General features: G+C 41.9%; 1 protein-coding gene across 3 annotated transcripts in view; it reads right to left on the bottom strand.

Annotated features, from left to right (window-relative positions):
- Window positions 1-18,705, bottom strand: part of pkp4 (plakophilin 4) — a 73,431-nt gene that overhangs the window by 9,414 nt on the left and 45,312 nt on the right. For all 3 annotated transcript variants that reach the window (XM_061088111.1, XM_061088112.1, XM_061088113.1), the window contains 5 exons: window positions 12,446-12,616; window positions 9,272-9,482; window positions 7,906-8,038; window positions 6,737-6,950; window positions 377-560 (listed from right to left, as the gene is read on the bottom strand). In XM_061088111.1, the coding sequence (XP_060944094.1) occupies window positions 377-560; window positions 6,737-6,950; window positions 7,906-8,038; window positions 9,272-9,482; window positions 12,446-12,616 (913 nt within the window). The remainder of the gene's footprint in view (window positions 1-376; window positions 561-6,736; window positions 6,951-7,905; window positions 8,039-9,271; window positions 9,483-12,445; window positions 12,617-18,705) is intronic.

Genomic DNA, 18,705 nt, shown 5'->3' with positions numbered 1-18,705 from the left:
GTGTGTGGAAGGGAGTCATTATAGCACTTAGCTGAGTAAATACCAAACTAAATATAACTAGATAAACACAAACCATAAGCATAAATGTAGCTATACATAGATGTGACTACAGCAATTTTGTCTATAGAATACACAGTTAATGATCCATAATGTAAACATAGATTTTTGTTTTTGAATATTAACAAAAAACTATTTATGACAAAGCAAAGACCATTCTGGAGCTGTTAGGAATGTAAGTGTTACTTTTAATAGATCTCTAAAAATGTGTTCACTGTTAAATCCTTAACACAGTACGAGCTGATTGCCGACTGGATGTAATAGCGTCAGAAGTCCACAGTGAGGTGCTAGTGTCCAGCGGGTTCATCAGGTGGTTCACCTCAGACAGCCTGTGGTGTTCCTCAGCACCAGTGACGAGTGGAACTTCAGCTTGTGGTCGTCGTCGAAGGTGGAGCTGCTCCACCCGGAGTGAGGGATGATCACAGTGTTGGTCAGGGTGGTTAAGGCGTCCCGGATGATTGTCATCTTCAACGCGTCACACGACGACAGGTTCCACAGCACCCCTGCAGAGACACACGTGTGCAAACACAGACACTGAGAGACAGGCAAGAAAACCTACAATTGTGTCAGCTGTCATGTGCAGTTAGAGGAGCCAGCAACCTGCCTTTTAGTAACTCTGTGTCTGGGGATGTGTTCACGAATAAACGCATACAAATACACAGAGACAGATCCTCAGCAGAAATTAACCACGACTTCAGGATCAAGGCTTCAGACTGTTCATATATCAATCTACATCTAAGCAGATAGTCCTCAGGGTGAGAGATATTTGCTTGTAATGAAAAAAAAAAGAGGACTCCACTGGGATCCGAACCGCTTAGACTCAATCATTTGATATTAAGATATAAATAATGGAAAGTCTTTCTAGCATTATTTCACTGAAATTCAAATACACTTTTAGTAACCACTGATAATCAGGCACAGACCTGGCAGCCTTTGATGCTTCATCCGTCTAGGATTAGCCAGCATGTAGCATGTTCTTTTAATTAGATGGCTCTTGGTGCTGCTGGGCTTATAGTAATGCACTTCTGTGGGGCACCAGTCACCTTGGACGAGGCTAATGCAGCACAGGCTAGAATCTGCTGTGAAGCACGCAGGACTGAAACACAGCGACTGATACTCACGTCCAACGCTGCTACAGCAATAATGTTTAATGTGCATGTGCAGCGTGCATGCATGTTAGTGGCCTGAGTGTGATTACGTCATGACTTATGCACGATATTTGCAGTTCTGCTTTTGTTTCTGCTAACCTTGGCTTGTAAATGCAGACCACAGTGACCTGACCTCAACAGTGCAGTATTACATTGAAATCTGTTGGTATATGTGTTTGCATACAAGGACACCTCACTGCAAATAATCATCAGTTTTCCCAGATTAATTTCCCTCTGAACCTCATTGTTTCTTCTCTAAACACACTATTCCTCTTTTTTTGCTGACAATTCAAGATTGATATTTGGGCACCGGACCCAGATTCACACACAGCTGGCGAGAAGCTTCACAAACACATACACACGGCTGCCAGACAGTGTCTCTGCCAGTTATTTAATCAAAAGTCATTTCACTTTCTATTACCCTTATTAAGACTGGATTCAAGTTAAATTATTCAGTGTAATATAATTATCAACATATTGAGGCAAAGCTGAGAATGAGGTGATAGTTGGAGCTTGATCACAGCATGTGTGTGTGTGTGTGTGTGTGTGTAAAGTCCCCATTGCAAGAATTATTATAATTATTGTAACATTTTGAGGTGAAGACATGTTTTAAGGTTGGTTTTAGGTTTGGTTAAGGTGAGGGTTAGGTATAGGCAAATAGTAACTATTGATACAGTTCGGGTTAAGTCACCAGAAAATCAAAGTAGGTCAATGTCATGTCTTCTTCTTATTCTGTGTGTGTGCGTGTCTGTGTGTGTGTGTGTTTGTGTGTGTTGCTGCGTGCCTTAACTATAGATTCTGATTTCAAATCAAATCACTCTTTGGCGATCAAGCTCTGCTCCTTGTGCAAGCACATTCAGGCCCGTGTTTGTATTTCTCACGGGATACTTGGATCAGTAATGCAGAGATAACAGAAATTCTCATAGTAGCTGACCCTACTTTCCCTTTTCACTCTGCCTCTCTCAAGTTTCCTCCACACCCACTCGTATGTCAGTTTATAGAAGAGAAAATTCTTGGCAGGATTGCAGACTCCAGGTCCTGTAGCGGCGGCATCGGCGGCATGCCAGAGGAATCGCCAGGCAAATTCACTGAAGTGTGACTGACAAGGATGTAACACCTGCGGTAAATACCTGCAAGTCAAAGAGGAGAGTCCAAAACCTTCCACTCTGCTCAGTGGGGTGTTCTCTGGTGCCTTGGTCTAGTTTCGAGACACAGATCTAAGACCAACACCTGGGCCAGTGGTCTCTATAGAGCTAAACTCCAGAGAACACAAGGATGCAGAGGTTCAACCCAAGAGTAATAAAAGATACAAAGCTGGATGAGAAAGACTCTGAGGAAGCATTTATCCATGGGGTAAAACTGGTAACTAGATGTTTCTAGCAGCTGATGGAATAAAAAGAGGATGAATGTCAAAAGATCACAGACCAGGAACTGACTGCATGCATTTGTTTTTCTGAAGACCCCAACAACCTAAGCCAGGGATGTTGAGCCATCAATGAATGTCTGTGGAACGTTGAGTTTCTTCCTGGCACCTGGGGTTCTTATCAGCGGGCGTTTGCCAGATTTTCCTCTGCTCTACATTGTCATATTTGTTTTTAATTCACCAGAGGCAAAACAGCAAGCTAACAATGTCAGGAAAAAAGCAAACCCAAACCTGACAGGGATAGTTGCAACTTTTTTAATCAGCCACACTCTCATTGACTTAATGAGCATATAAAGTGCTTCGAAAGGTTCATAGACACAGTTAAGACCTGAGGGATCGATCACATCTGGTATTAAAATGTGTCCTGAATGTGTCTCCTGTGACCACTTGTGATTGAATGAATCAATGAAAGCAGAGCACACAGATCGACTCTGAAGAAAGATTTTGCCTACTTGAAAAAACTGAAATCATTCTGTGGTGTGATACCATGTGGCTACAGACAAATCCCTGTATGGTCAGTGAACAGACTTAAAATAAGTTTGATTCATTGTGAAACTGTAGCAGGTCAGAGGCTCAGGTAGCATCGGGGTTCACACAGCGAAAAATAATGTTGCAGCATGCGTGTATTGATGTGATGTGACATGATCGGCTCTCAGGACGAATTGAGGACATATTTGGGTGTGTTCACACTTCATGGTGTCCACTCGTAATCGGATGTTAATACCAGGTCAGATGCTTTGCAAAGTGTCATGAAAATGGTTGAATGACAGATAGAGAAAACTTCATCCAACGAAGGAGCTGAATGTCAGTGGTCAGATCATTTTTGGGACATTTTCCCCTTGACTTCACTAGTTTATATACTTCAGCTTCGTTTGTGATAGGCCAAAGTTTACACCATCAATCCAACAATCTGTCAAAACTAACAATAAAAAAGATTTCAAACTTGAAATACCAGTATTTTCCCTGTAACTTGGCGCTGCAGGTATGATTTTAATTATTCTTTGGCAGAGAGAGGTACCATGCCTCTGGCTACTCAGCAACAACAACACACCTCATGTGCTAGAACTGACAATTGTACAAATACTGACAGTTTAACTCCATATTATTATCACAATGATTACAACTACTTGCTTCACTTTTATTTACACAGATCTGTGTTAAGCAGCGACTAGAAGCAGATGAAATAAATAATGACTCATTTCCAAATGTCTGACTGGTCATTTTACAGTTTCATCATCTCTTATATCCACAGGTCAGGATGTGATTGACTTTGTCAGGTGTAACAGTTTCTGGGTGGTCATTTACTGACCTTTCAGTTTTTGGGAGTAGAACTGGAAACTTTGTCGACGCTGCATTGACTAAAGCTCAGGCAAACAGCTTGGAGTGAACTTCTGAGGTTAGTGGGCGTTTCTCATTTTCTCTTTCATGCAGTGGAAGTCAGTAAACTGCTGCTTGTAGCTTTCACAGGATTTATCTCATGAATCAAAATAACTTTCCAATTTGTTTTGCCAACATACACAGCATTTCTTACCATTATTTGGCAACTAGTGCTTTGATGCTTGATGCTTTTCTGTTGCATGTGAGTGGGTGAGTTGTGTGTTAAAGTTATAATTCGGTTCTATGGAGTTGGTCTCTTAATTGTAAAGGCTGTTAGAGGACAAAGCACTAACCACAGCAGCTGCTGGAGGACAAAGTAAGATAAAGGAGCAGAGACTGAGTTTTGCGACACAACAACACGACCCCTGACCCTAAAGCAACTGGTGGTCGACTATCCCAAATGAAGCATAGCCGACACCTGGACCTCACAGGGGAGTCGAGACGGAACCACTGACGCAAAGTCCTAACAACTGGTTGGCTTCATCACTTCCTCTGAAAAACCTGCTTAATTGCAATTCAAAATGCTAATACAAGAAACTATGTTTTGGTTTTCCACAACGGTGTGTGGAAAAAAAACACCAATTAAATCACATGTGACAAAATCTTCCATGTCCAGGAAAATGAAAGTGCAGCAACGAATCACACTTGATATTCACAATCCATTTTTGCAAAGGTCACAGATAACATGATCAAATGTTTCAGAGTATGAACTTTTTTACTTGCTGCTTTTGCATTTCTTGGGGAAACACTGGGGTTGTGTTAAGGTTAGAGCTGCCGTCTCAACACTCTCTGATCCCGCCAACAAAACTTCCGTTGTCACTGCACTTCCTTGTGTCCTTAGCAACACACCTGCCTAGTCTGAAGTCGATCGCATGAGCAGTTGTCGACACACACCCAAAAAAAGACTCCTGGATAAATTAGGGTGATCTGCGGGTGGGTGAAGGATCTCCATCTGCCGCACTTAAACTGATGGTCATCCACTTGAAAGCTCATTATGTGGAATGTTGCGTTCAGATGTAATTAAGCAGAGGTGATGCAGCAGGACTGACCTTTTCTAATTGCTCTCCATCCTGGGGCCTGCTCTACCAATTAGCCACAGCAGGCTGCTCTAGCCAGTGGATGGAAGAGGGGAAAAAACAGAGCCCTCACTTTAAAGCTGCTGTCTCTGACTGTGCAACCCACCTTTTGAAATGTGTTTGACATTTTTGGTGGTTTCAAGGCGTAAACTCCTGTGTAGTTAATTGGGTTTTGAGTAGGAACAAATATTCTCTTCTGCTCTGTTACAATTACATCTCATGCAGGATGTGTCGAGCGAAGGAAACAGACTCTTATTGAAACTAGAGACACAAAACAATCTCTTCCTAAATAGTATACAAATGCTATTCAGTGTTTGTATTTTTTTCCCTCAGGAGTGCTGGTCCGTAACCCGAGACCATGTTCGAACTGCCGCTGAATTCAAGCAAAAACAACTGACTCAGCCACCTGGGAGCCAAATGTCTTGGCTCGCTTATTTCTGTAGCACTCCACCCTGATCAAAAACAACAGGGATTTGTACCCTTTTTTCCAGAGCTCAGACAACACATGCACAAACAGATACCTTACGAAACCAAGCTGCACTAGATCTGATGAGAAATGAGACTGACATGCAGACAGTCGGGGGACGATTGTCAGACAAGAGGATTGAGCTAAATCTCTCTGCAGCCAAAGTAATAAAAGAATATGAATCCTGTAGAAATGTGGTTTCATTTCTTTGCCCATATTATATAAGCAGAAGTGAGGACAGAAGAACTAAATTAAAAATCAGCCCCCATGACCCAGTTACTGTGACATTCATGGTCCTACACCCTGGGCCCCCCACTGGATGAGTGTGCAGCACGTGGCGGTAGTGTTGCAGAGGGGGCGTGTCTACTGCCAAGTTGTTATGTGAGGTTTCAAATAAAAGTAGCCTATGTACTCATCTAAATGCCAGGACTATACTGTATGAAGCCTTGCATCCTCTAGTCCTGCGATTATAACAATAAAAACCTTTTTAACAGAAATTAATTGATTCAGCCATCGGAAAGACCAGAGTACTTTTACTTTGAAACAGCAACAGGAAGTGTTACAACATACTCAACAGAGAGACATGGAAACTGTCATGAAAGATCATTTTCATCGTCTATTTTTGCAGTGAACCGAGCACGAACTGTAACAATCAGTGCTGCTGTGACCTCATGATCTTAGAAGCACTTGAATTGTATATTCCTATCATAGATCCTTTAGCTCGAAAATTATAAAACCGAGCAACAACTGATTCAGTGTCATCTCCAAATTGCTCCATAAAGTATTCATATGACAAATTATAATAAAATGATGACTGAATACTTAATTAGTCCATCCAAAAATCCCAAATGTTGGACAAAGATCCCTTGTTTTATGTATTACCAATGCAATATCTTTATCATTCTCTCGTTCTTGTTTCTTAAATATGATGTTTTGCTCCTTTTTTCTTTTTAATGTGGTTGAAATTGAAAAATCTGCTTGCAAGAAGAACAAACAATCCCCAAACCAATCCATTATAAAAAGAATCATCCGTTGCAGTCATTTAAAAAATGAAATGCTGTTTTGCTTTCCGTCTGTGTGTGCTAGAAGAAGATAATGCTTCATTTTTAGGAAAAATGGAATGCATTACATTTTATCGAAACTATCAATTCACTCCATTTTAAAAACCTCTCACAAACAGTTGTCTTACCTGTGACAAGCTCCCGCACTTCTGCATCTACGGTCTTTCTGAGCAGGCGGAGCAGAGCTGGGACGCCTCCAGCGTTCCTCACAGCGATCTTATTGTCGTCCATGGCTTTGCCATAGACAAGGTTCCTCAGGGCTCCACACGAGTTTTTCTGAACCTCAAGGACCTTGTGGTCTAGCAGGTCCACCAGGTGTTTGATTCCTCCCATCCGACACACCTACAGACGAGGTGAAGATCACACAGCTTAATCAGATGAGAAATGGTTCAGACTAGAGCAACCGACATCAATTCATATAACAGGAGGAAATACCACACAAAGAATTATTTGGAAAAGTGATGCCATTCTACGAGGGCATGAAAAACAGGAGGTGGCAGTTTGAGAAGTTACAGTTGATATTTTCTTCTGGGGTAAAGAATAAATTCTACTCAAAACAAATTAAAATAAGAAGGCTTCCTGCTTTTCATAGTCTTGATGTCCTAATGTTGTTGTTTTGTCATCTGAGAATAAAATTACACTCCCTCTACTTTTACACAAATACTTAAACATCAACAAGTTCTTAACAGCTCAACCAAACAGTGATTATTCCCTCTAAACTTCCCACATGGTTTAATTTCAATAAATGTCCAAATAATCCCATATCTGACTAAAAACATAATGATTAGAGGGAAACTGAATAATGCATTATTACTATATACTTTGGTTTTTCTTATTTCCTCTCCCATTAATAGTTTCAGGATCCCTCAGATTTATTTAAAACTGTAAACAAATTAGTTTAAACTAGCACGACTTCCAGCAGCTAAAAGAGTAAAATATTGCTTAAGCACTGATGCTTCAGTACTCATTATCTACTGATGGCATTTATAGCAATAAATCCTTTCAGAGGGACCAGGCCAGTTTATTTATTTGCTATAAATCTCATTGCACAGCTAAAGCCTTTCTTTCCGTTTCTCAAATGAATATAACTTACTTTGGGATTTTGTTCACAACTCATCTGATCAATTTATAGCTACGTTGCTGCATTTGAGTGCAATAAAACAAATGGCTAGAGCTTCCATACTCAAAATAATGTAGCATGAGTCAACATAACACATGTAATAATTATCATAAAATACAATGGCTGAATAACGTCACACTAAAAAAAAACACAGTGAGGGGTCAGAACAATGCCTACCTCAATCTTGATTCGATTATCGCCAAAGCACAGGTGCTGCAGATAGGCGGCTGCGTTGGCCTGCACCGAGGCGAAGTGATGCTGTAGCATGTGAATCACCTCCGTCAGCTCTGGGTCGCGCCAAGCAAACTCTCTAGAAGCAGGTGAGATAGAAAAGTGTCAGCATGAAGACAGAGGTAAAAATATTAATAATGGCTCAGGAGGAGGTTTAGAAAATTACACATACACTTCTACAATCAGTTATAAGTTACAATCCGCTTGTCATAATTGAATTACTCCCTTTTTGTTTGCAGTTAAGAATGATTATGCAATCTATAATTTCTTGGCTGCTCTTGAATTAAATAAAGACAGAGACAGACTCCAACCAGCCAAGACAAAAACAAGGAACTCGTACTTAAAAGAGGAGCTGCTTCTATTGAATGGATATAGTTTGAGTATGACAATAAAAGCCACACTTCAAATAATGCCGCAGACCATACTTCAAAACAGCCATAAACTCGACAGACCTCTTTTTTTACCAACTATGCAAGAATCATGTCAAACAGGATGGAGAGAGTCCAGGAAACGGAGCCACAGAAGGTGCAGTCGAGTGCACAAAACAAACCCAATACTCAGAAGTTACGAGAGGTGTTTGCTCACAACACAAAAATGAGAAAGTATCAACTTACATCTACAAAGACACAGCCTCAATTTACACAGTTGAAAACAGTAATAGTGAAATGAGTAACGATATGTGTGGTTATCTGGAAATGAAACCATTTCTATCAGGATATTGGATTTTCGGTCACATCACACAAACCGAATTACTGATGCTTGAGTTGTGTGAGAAATGCTTTTAGCTCCTGGAGTGAGCACCCAGACAGAACCCATGACAGACCAAACTGCTTCCAAAGATTGAAATTACATAGAAATCTTTTCCTGGACAAATATTCTAGAGGATATTTAATAAACCTGAGTCATGGTTGTAACCCTGGTGCAATCACGTCAAGTAGTAACACTACAGCGTGTAAACAAAGCTCCCAGTGTTCAAGATCAGGGGGGTTTACTGAAGGGGTCAACCTGGTCTGTACACTTTACACAGGTCTATACAACAAAAGCAAACACAGCACTTCACTGCATGTGAGAATCTATTGTTAAATGGCCAAGGCAGAGCTCGAGCCAGTTTAATGGCTGGAGCTGCATGCTACTATCCGCAGGGCTCTGTGTTTGAATAGTAAGTGGACACCGCTGTTCACGCAGCAGAACAGGGATGCTTTGTAAGCAGAAGCAGTCCCTTTGGGCGGCTGGTCTGTCTATAATTCTACACAGGTTAAAACCGAGATTACATCAAGCAGTTTGGAAGCAGACAAAAGTGAGCAATGCTTACCTGGGGTCCTTCTGAATGCTGTCTATGGAGGGTGAGCGAGTGGCCCCATCGTCCATAACAACAGCCTGGCGAGCGTAGTTTGGGTCGGAGGGCCGGTACTGTGCCGAGCGATACGGATCAGCATAGGTGGCCGTTGTGTTAAGAGCATAGTTGTTTCTTTGGTAGGTCATGGCACTGCGCTGGCTCGACGTCCGCTGGAGACTCCCCACCCCTGAGGGCAAAAAAAAAAATACCAAAAGAAAAAAAACAGCACCGTTCAGAGGGAGGGTTTAAACAATAACACACACGTGAGCCAACAAAGTGGAGATTAGCAGCATTCAGACCTTTTCAGCTCGACTCTGAGCTTTGCAACACCGGGAGCAGGCAACTTTTAACCAAGCTGAAAATACAAACATGCAGCGGACAGACTCAGCAAATTCTCAAATCTGGAAGCAATAAATGAGGAGGATAAAACACGGCTCCCATGGTTTCCACAAAGCAGAAAGCAGTCCACTTCAAAGGCCTGTTTGCTTGTTGTTTAGCTTTTACAAGACTCTGTTTTAGCCGGAGGGATCCTGCTGCTTTTTTTAAGAAGAGGACAAGGAGGACTCAACCTGCTCGATGATCCAGAAATCCTTTCCTCTCACCGCCTTCTTGCTCCTTTGCGCCACTGGACTCTTTGGCTAACTTCGCCAGACACAGCAGAGAGACAATGGTAGACCATGACCAGCTCCAGAGATACCCAGAGAAACACTAGTCAAATGGAGGCATCCTAAACACGCAGAGACATCAGTGCTCCAGACAAGGTCCAAAATTCAGCCTGACAGCATCTTGCCATGTTTTTTTTCCCATCCGCTCCAAGTGATATTATGACCTAGTTCTGCTATACAATGCGTAAAAAACACAGAACTGCATAAACAAGCTGGTTGGATTTAGCCCTCCTTCTCACCCGAGCCACGTGATGTGTGGCAGCGTGACTGCTGCGCTGGTCAGATCTCTATCTGCTCTCCAACAGGACTGGGCATGTGCGTGCCCAAACTCTCCTCCGACCGGGAGCCGAGACATCAACTTGTGGGGCTGCTCCAAAAACACAATTTCTCACATCGGTGCACTTCTATCTTGGGCGGCAGCACGAGCCTGCAATATGGTTACATCCCAAAACAGGTGCCCCGACAGAGCCAAAGACACAGGAAGTGAAACAACACAGTGTCGCCTTGCAATTTCAAATCTGGGGTTGAAACTCCCCGTCTTTTTGCTGGTGATCAATATTTCTATTTAACTTAAAATGTAAAAAATCTAAATTGTTCCCAACTGCACAAAAAAAGTCAAAGATTGCACGAAAAGCCGATGGTAGAAAGGGGCCATTGAAATATTACTTTACAACCCAACAAAGAATACTCCAGGATCAAATTGGATTTTTCAAATGAGCCTGCTCGTACAAAGAGTCCATATTGAACACTCCCCCCGGCTCCACCCCACTTGTATTTTCCCAATATAGCCGGCGTAAACACATTGCTCATTGTCTGCTGGGGCTTCTTTGCTGCATCAATAGCATTTATTAGTGAACTCATAGGTCTAGGCAGGTCGCCGGTGTGCTGAAGGAGATAGGGCTGAATGGTGCGTGTGCGAGCGTCGGTGCAAACGAAGCATGTGTGTCCGACGCAGGCGGGATGATGAGAGGAGAATGCCAACATCAGGAGAGCTGGCGGAGAGGAGACAGTGGATGTGGGTAACCAAGCTGTCCCCTGGCCCCACATCCTTCTTCTCATTCTCAGTACGACACACACGTAATGGACCTCTTTGTGGCAGGATGACATATCAGTACCTGCCTATTAACTCATGTCTCACCCTTTCTGTCTCACAGTGGAGGGAGGGAGGGAAGGGCGGCAGTGAAGGAGAGAGTGACTGAGACGAAAATAGCAAAAGCAAAAAAATAAAGAGATAAAGCATGTTGCCCTAAAGGACGCTAAATGGTGCTCCCCAAGACAGACAATAAACCAATACATCAAGGGTCCCTAATTAAAAAGAAGACAAAGGGTTTATCTCTGCAAGATGAATAAAATATAAGTACTTCTGATTCAAAAATGTGTCTGCTTAAAAAACAACAAAAATTGCGAGGGAAGAATTGCTTTGAAAAGGGTTTTATCTTAACCTGCATGACGGCCCTGCATGAAGATTTAGAGACAGCACCAGCAATAAAGAGAGAAAATGGAGGTAAATAAGGAAACTAAAATGAGTTTCTGGTGGGTTTGGGAATAATTTACAGTCTGATTTGTCACACAATCAAAACAAAACACTGTGTTGTTTATTTCTCGACAGCAACATTTTCCTCACCTTTCTTTTGCACTGCGGAGCTTTTTTATTCGACAGCATATATCCAACCGGGGGAGAGCAATCACCAAAGTTAACCTCATTTAGTGAATCATGTGACTTCCCCTGAAAACAACACCTCTCCAACACTCAAATTCCCAACATATATATATTTGTATTTAATACAAATGTCAGCCTTGCAGTCGCAGTACGATGTAGCATCCAATGAGATAATGAGTATGTTGTTTACTGAAGATGAAGTTAAGATCAAAATCACACAGACAATATCAAGTTCAAAGTAATGACCGCACTAACAGGCAGCAAATGGTACAATTTGACTATTGTGGCCTGGCACTGGTCCAGAAAAATGACTGATTGTTTGACATTGCATATTTTGGATTAAATCCTCCAAACATACAGTCTTCTGATTATTGTTCAATATGATCGTGCAGACAGATTCAGGGAGCTCACTAAAGAGCTTTGTAAGGTACAGATATGTCCTTTCCTCGCCTATGTGGGCCACATCTACCTTCACTTGACATTCATTGGTTTGTAGATGGGCGTACATTTGACATTGGTGTGTTGTCAATTTGGCAGGTGGTTTAAATTGAGAAAATGTATGAACTGCTTCACTTTTTTAATTCCTTCCAATGCCAAACATATCTTCAGAAGTATGAAAGCAATTCTGTGTGCTTCTTCCACTTCTATCCCTTCACCACTTTTATTCTGACTAAAGTCCAACCAATCCAAACAAATATTCCCACACTGTCAACAACCAACTCAGTTGAATCCAGACCAGGACAACCTCTTTCGTTCAGACAAAATGTTGTTCTGTTGGTCCAGACCCCTGAATGGTCTGTCATCAAATAGTAAGGCGGGACCAACCTGATGTGCTCCTGTAGAGGGTGCCCTGCTGGGGGTGGCTGGGGCTACGGTACAACGGGCCCTGGAAAGTCCGATCCTCGTAGATAGGCGCAATGTGGCGATCTGGGGACATGGCGGACCTTAAGTCCTGACCCAGCTGGCTGTGTTGACTTGCGTATGAGCTCCGTATTCCTGAAGAGGGGCATGGAAGAGAGGTTAGTGGATATGTAGTTAGTCACAAAATGGTCCAGTGATTCCACAGACAGACTGATAAGTGAGGTTTAAATGGTTTGGAGCCTGTGAGACAAATAGATGTTAATCAACTGTCTTGTATAATGTCAAACTGTCAGTGAGCAAGACATTGAATGACTTCCAGCTTATTTGCTCCAATTCTCTCTGGCTAGCAGCATCGATTATAACATGGGGGTGGAGTAGGGTTGTTTTGTATCAAGTTAATTTATTAAATGAATATGATATTTTAAGAGACTTGATACTTGCATGAGTTAGGTTTTCAATCATATTAAGCAAAACGTCTCCTTTAATTGTTGCCACTCTAGCATGGTAATGGAGTTCACCTCAATTGCAAAGTCTGCACTGCATTATCATACAACAGTAATGCAACCCTTCCAAAAAAAAGAAGACTTGATGTTCACCGTAACCTCTCTCAAGCAAGGATCAGGTTTAAGAATTAATTTTAATAAATTATGGAAATTAACAGAAACAAGAATAGAAGGTAAGAAAATAAATAAAAAGACAATATTGCATCGCTGACCCTTTACGTGTATGACAGTGAAGTCTGATGTCGAAAACAACTTCTGCCAAATCTGATCAGTCAGCCAAGTTAATTAGCTTTAATAAAAAATAAAACTAATTACAAATAGCATGTATCATTTCTAATTCAGATAACATGGAGTTGACATGAGAACGACCCAAACACTATAATCGCACTCTAGTGGTAGCCAGTAAGTATGAGACCGTAGAATAACAAACTATGTCATTCTCTTCTTGATTTTATTTTCTCATCCTAAAAATATATTTTTTGTTTATTTTCCAATTCCCTATCTGGTTACATGAGCTTGACACACAGAGATAACTTTGTTCAAGACCATGCACTGTAAATGCTGGGAGGCTGAGTAACACAATATGAGCGGAAATGAACTATAACTGTCATGGAAAATCTTTCTTCTTAAATTCTTGACACACAAATTGAGCTTGCGTTTTATAAAGACCTGCACCAATTTTGCATTGGTGTGCTCTTTAACATGTGGGGAACAAATAGACAGGAGCAAATAGTGAATACTGGGCCACCAAACCAGAGCAAACATGAATGTGAACCAATCAGAGCAGGTGTTGGTAAATGTGCGATACAGGAAGCAGCCTGAGCCTCTAATCAGCAACAGGCTGATCTGCCAGGGCTGAGAACAAGCAACACACAGGTGAGTGCTGCAATTAAAACCCCCCTCCAGACAGATCACTATAACAACAGGCTGTGGGGACAGCATGAAGCAGCAAGTCCTGTCTGACTCAGACTCTGGGCAGATGTGAGACACACACAGCAAAATGAGGTAACAGCATTATTGGATCCTCGGAATACTTGGATGTAAAGAAGCCAAGACAGGCAGTGACTCCACACCCTCATCTCTTACCAAAGCAGAATATAAATAATAAAACTAATTCAATGCACACAAAGCACATACTGCATCGGTGTTCGCTTTTCACGAGAAAACATCTTCAGATGTTGTCAGTCTTAACATTGAGTTTAGGTCAAACCTCAAAGTACTGAAATCACCATTTGTGTATGTCTAAGAATAAAAGATATTAACTGTAACAGCCAGATACTGTAACCACAACATAATTATTTTACATATAGTCTAATATTTGACTCAAGTAAAAGTAGGACTGAATGTATGCAGGCGAGTTCAAATGTACTCTGAATTACCGTGCTACAGCTTTAAAGAATGGGGTCAAGGAAAACACATGATGATGACGACAATGTTATATGATACAATTAATATACAACTTTAGAGTACAAAATGAAGTGCATCATCATGTCAACGTATTAACTTGCATACTTCAGCATTGGCTTTTGTTCTTATTCAAATTAATTAAAGTACTAAAAAAACTTACAAGTAATACTAGTGATGAAAGTAAATGTGATTAGCTTTCTTCCACCCTTTCATAAAGTAGCATGTGGTGCAACACCCACACCGATCATTGCAGACACTCTGCGTTGATTACCGACATTCAGCTCATCCATGTGTTCCTAAAAGCCCATTTAGCTGTGACTGTGTGAACGTCCTGCATTTTACAGCTTACAAGTGAAGCCTGTTGCTGACAGGATGAAGAGACAATCAGTCTCCACTCTCCTCGGATCAAGGACTGGAGTACACAGGGCATTTCAAATAGGTTGAATAAAACTGCAATAAAACAAAGAAGAATTAAGAGGAAAAACAAGGCGTAAGTGGATGAAAATGACCCCATTCATTGGAGTACTGCTGTGGAGGAGATGGATAATCAGCTGCAAAGTTTCTACCAAATTAACTAAGGGCTAGTGCTGGAAAAGAGACCACATCCTGACTAAATAATACATTCAGCCCAGATTAAGGGCTCAGAATGTCATTCCGACTTGACAAAACCCCTTTTTATTAAAAAAAAAGCATTATGTTGATAACGTTCTACAGGTGGCATGAATGGGCTGTGTACTACATTTTTAATTGAAGCTGAAAAATAACTAAAGACAAAGAGATTTTCCTATTTCTTCAGTTCCCTTGTTTGTCAAACAAAGTTGCAGATTTTCTTGATCAGCGCGCCCATGTTTGTGTAAATCCTCACATTGGTGAAGATCACTCAAGAGTGAATCCCAGTGGACCGGTATACAGTTGGCAACTTACTGCTCATTGCACATTTCGCGAGCCTCAAACATCGCTTGGGTCCTCTCCAGCTGCATGAGCTCAGGCGCAGACAGATGCTGCCATGCAGAACCAGCTAAATGAGGGATTCTTGTCACAGTCTGAGACAGAGGAAATTAATAAATAAGCATGTTTGCCTCCTTTGGGGCAACACAGGCCTTTGGGGGCACAGCAAGGGAAGAATTTAGATGTAGATAGTGAGCCCGCCTGAGGCTGACCTTTGAAGCACCAAGTCTTCGGTGGTTAAGAAGCCAAGCTCTGGGCTGGCATCAAGCAGCTGGTCAAAGGCTCTGCTAACCTCCAACTACATAATGAATGGGTGAGGGAATCATTTAACTACATTAATGATTAATGGCTATTAAAAATAGGCTGTAGTCCAAACTAAGTACTGATTTCTGAGGGAATACAACAGTTTAGAGTATAATGGTACTGAATATTTCCATGACCAAGTAGTTGCGGAGTGGTAATAAGGAGGCCGTGGAGAATCTTTGGGGAGAACTTAGTTGGTCGAGCTTTCTCCTAATTCAAATATACACGCAGCATTCCCTTCAAAACATTACCTTGACCTGAGGTCTGAGCAGTGATGCTTGTCAGGATTTGCTTTAGTGCGAACAATTTGATAGAAGTTATTGACAACATTATAAGGGATTTCAAACAAAAAGCTTTCACTTCATTGCAGCCGTCACAACTGCTACAAGGTTGTTTATCCATTGTTTGGGAATTTAAAGGTAAAATGTACTGTTATAACTTTTATTAGTCATTCGGAATAAATTCAATTCAGTAAGAGGAAAAATCCCTGTAATGCTGCTTTAAGAGCGGCTAACCCTAGTTTGAGGCACTACAGTGTGAATATCTGTGTTCCCTCTCGTAATTTTTAGCAAAACTTAAACTACGTTCTGCGATCATCTACCTGCACGAAGGCAACTGCCTTACCTCGCTATGTTAGAGAAAGTGAAAAAAAATAACATTTCTGGATCAGCTCCAAAATTCAAGGGTAATGTCCAACCCCTACTCCAGATTTCATGGAAATCGATTCAGCAGTTTTAGCATAATCGTCCAATCAAACAGACACATAGGTAATAAACCATTTTGACTGACACAAATATACTGTAGACTCACAATGGAGGTTAACAGGTTAAACTTAACCATGTACAACAAATAAACAAGCAGTCTAAAACAGATGGTATGTTGTTGTGCACGGTGGGGGCTAAAATAAAGTAAAACAGAATGGCGCTGCCAATGTGAGCTGTGGTGACACACACTCAATAGCCCAAGAACCCATTCATTCTGTGGCAGTGCGCACAATAGCCACTAGCAGCGGCTTGGCAAGAAATCAGTTCAGCTTCTCTCGTTCAAAGGTTTGAAGGGGGCGAGGATATGAAGAGAGATCGGGGGGGTGGGGGGTGGAAAGACGCAAGAAAGGGCGGGAGACCACTGAGAAAAAGAAAAAAAAGCTGAGATAGAATATAAGAGGGGGAGGGAAAGAAAGGATGAAAATGAAAAGAGGGTTAATGAGCCAGTCCCGGACCACCAGAGACTTCGAATCTCATGTACAGCTCGGCCACATGAGCAGGGGGGCTCTTGGCACAGCTGTGACCGAGTGCGAGGGACAGAATCTTCCAGGCACAGGAGCCTTCATGCATACTGTATCTCTCCCCCTCAGCAGCCTGCTCCTGGAAGTAACAAACATTCAAACAACCTTAGAGGAGACTAATCCGTCTGCTTTCTTTATGCGGCTCCCCTGATGGAGGGGGCTGCAATCACTTCTAAAAGCATCTGCAAATTGTCAGGGAGAAATAACACACTGCTGTCTATTGAGAGTAAATGGCCCACATTCCTGATGCGTTATAGTCATTTAATTCTCCCCCTCAGCCGTCTCACCGTGGCTTTAACAGACTGTACTTGGCAGAGTCGGGATGAAGGGCGGTGGCGGCGTGGTGCTCGCTCGCTCTGGAGAAACAAACACTTAAACGAATGCAGCTGACTGCATTCCTCAACAAAAATAATTTTTCAAAAACCCTTTACAAACAAACTGGAGAATCGGCGTGATAACCGGAAAATTGTTATACATAAATGTGAAACTAGCTGTAAAAATAGAGTTGAAGCTATCGTGGTGGCTTGGCTGTTAGATTGAGAACTCAAACGTGCAAATGTGCCATTTCCCCTCGTTCCACTGGGCCCTGAAATGGACGTTAAGCACAATGAGCATATTATTTGGCAGAATTTGTCTTCATTTTTCAGCAGCAGAGGGAAGGCATGACTGCTTGCCAATGGCCAGTGCACCTGGAGAGCCAGGTGGGTGGTTGCAAAAGAAGGAGGGAAGAGAGAGAGAGAGAGGAGGGAACTGAGAGGAGGAGAAGGGAAACACGGGACAAGGGATTCAAGTCTTTTGAAGTGAAAACAGGAAACAAAAAGTCCAGGGAAGGAAGTAAAACGTCTTCTGATAGATACTGACAGAAAACAACCAACAGCTACAATATAAACGCAAGGCTGTCGGATGGCATTTGCCAAATGTTTGCCATTGAGCCTGATCGTGTGATCATCCCATTTCCTTCTACTATGGCTCATCAAACACTTGTGACAAATTATTGTGACAGAGACAAAGCTCCAGTGAAATGTATGCGAGAGGAAGGGGAGACAGAAGAGGGAATGGAGGGAGGCGGAAATACGGGGAATAAGGGGAAGATAAGGGAGGCGCGAGAGAGGGAGAAAACGAGGCTGGTGTTTCAGTCCAATCAGAGGACGGGGACGGAAAATCCATTTGTGACTGCTGTAGACATCATCTGTCAGAGCAGCAGCACGTGTTTGTGAGCATAGTGGGTAGAGACAATAAAACAATCTTAAAAATTCTTCTACATCACAACATAAGATTCAATACAATAAAAACTGTATTTTCAGATGCATGTAATTATTCATCACTGATCTGATCGGGCTACAACAGTCTGTTGCTGATTTTTTGTACTTTGTAGGAACTATCCAGGAAGAAATAAAGTGAACCTTGTCCTTGACACCCACTTGCAAGAACCTGGGAAATTATGTGAAAACGAGTGACTGTTAAGATGCTAAAATGACACAAAAAGAGGAGAAACATCTGGAAGAGCGAGTTCACACAACGTAATTTAAACATGGTTCACGTTCAGATAAAGAGCCGATTGATATCTGTCCCCGACAACCTGTGTCAACAAGGATGGGAAACACAAATAGTCTCTTCCAGTATATGAGATAGGGACCACCCCCCCCCCCCAAGCAGATAAAAAGTCAATACAGTCACCAGTGTTGCAGCCTTGAACAGTTAGTAATGGACCTAGCATGACACTGCACATTGGGGTGACTCAAACAGAAGCAGGGACGCTTTTGTAATTTATTCGTTAA

The sequence above is a fragment of the Limanda limanda genome, chromosome 16 (assembly GCF_963576545.1).
Source record: "Limanda limanda chromosome 16, fLimLim1.1, whole genome shotgun sequence".
NCBI classification, from domain to species: Eukaryota; Metazoa; Chordata; class Actinopteri; order Pleuronectiformes; family Pleuronectidae; genus Limanda; species Limanda limanda.
This window is presented reverse-complemented; position numbering and strand designations above follow the sequence as displayed.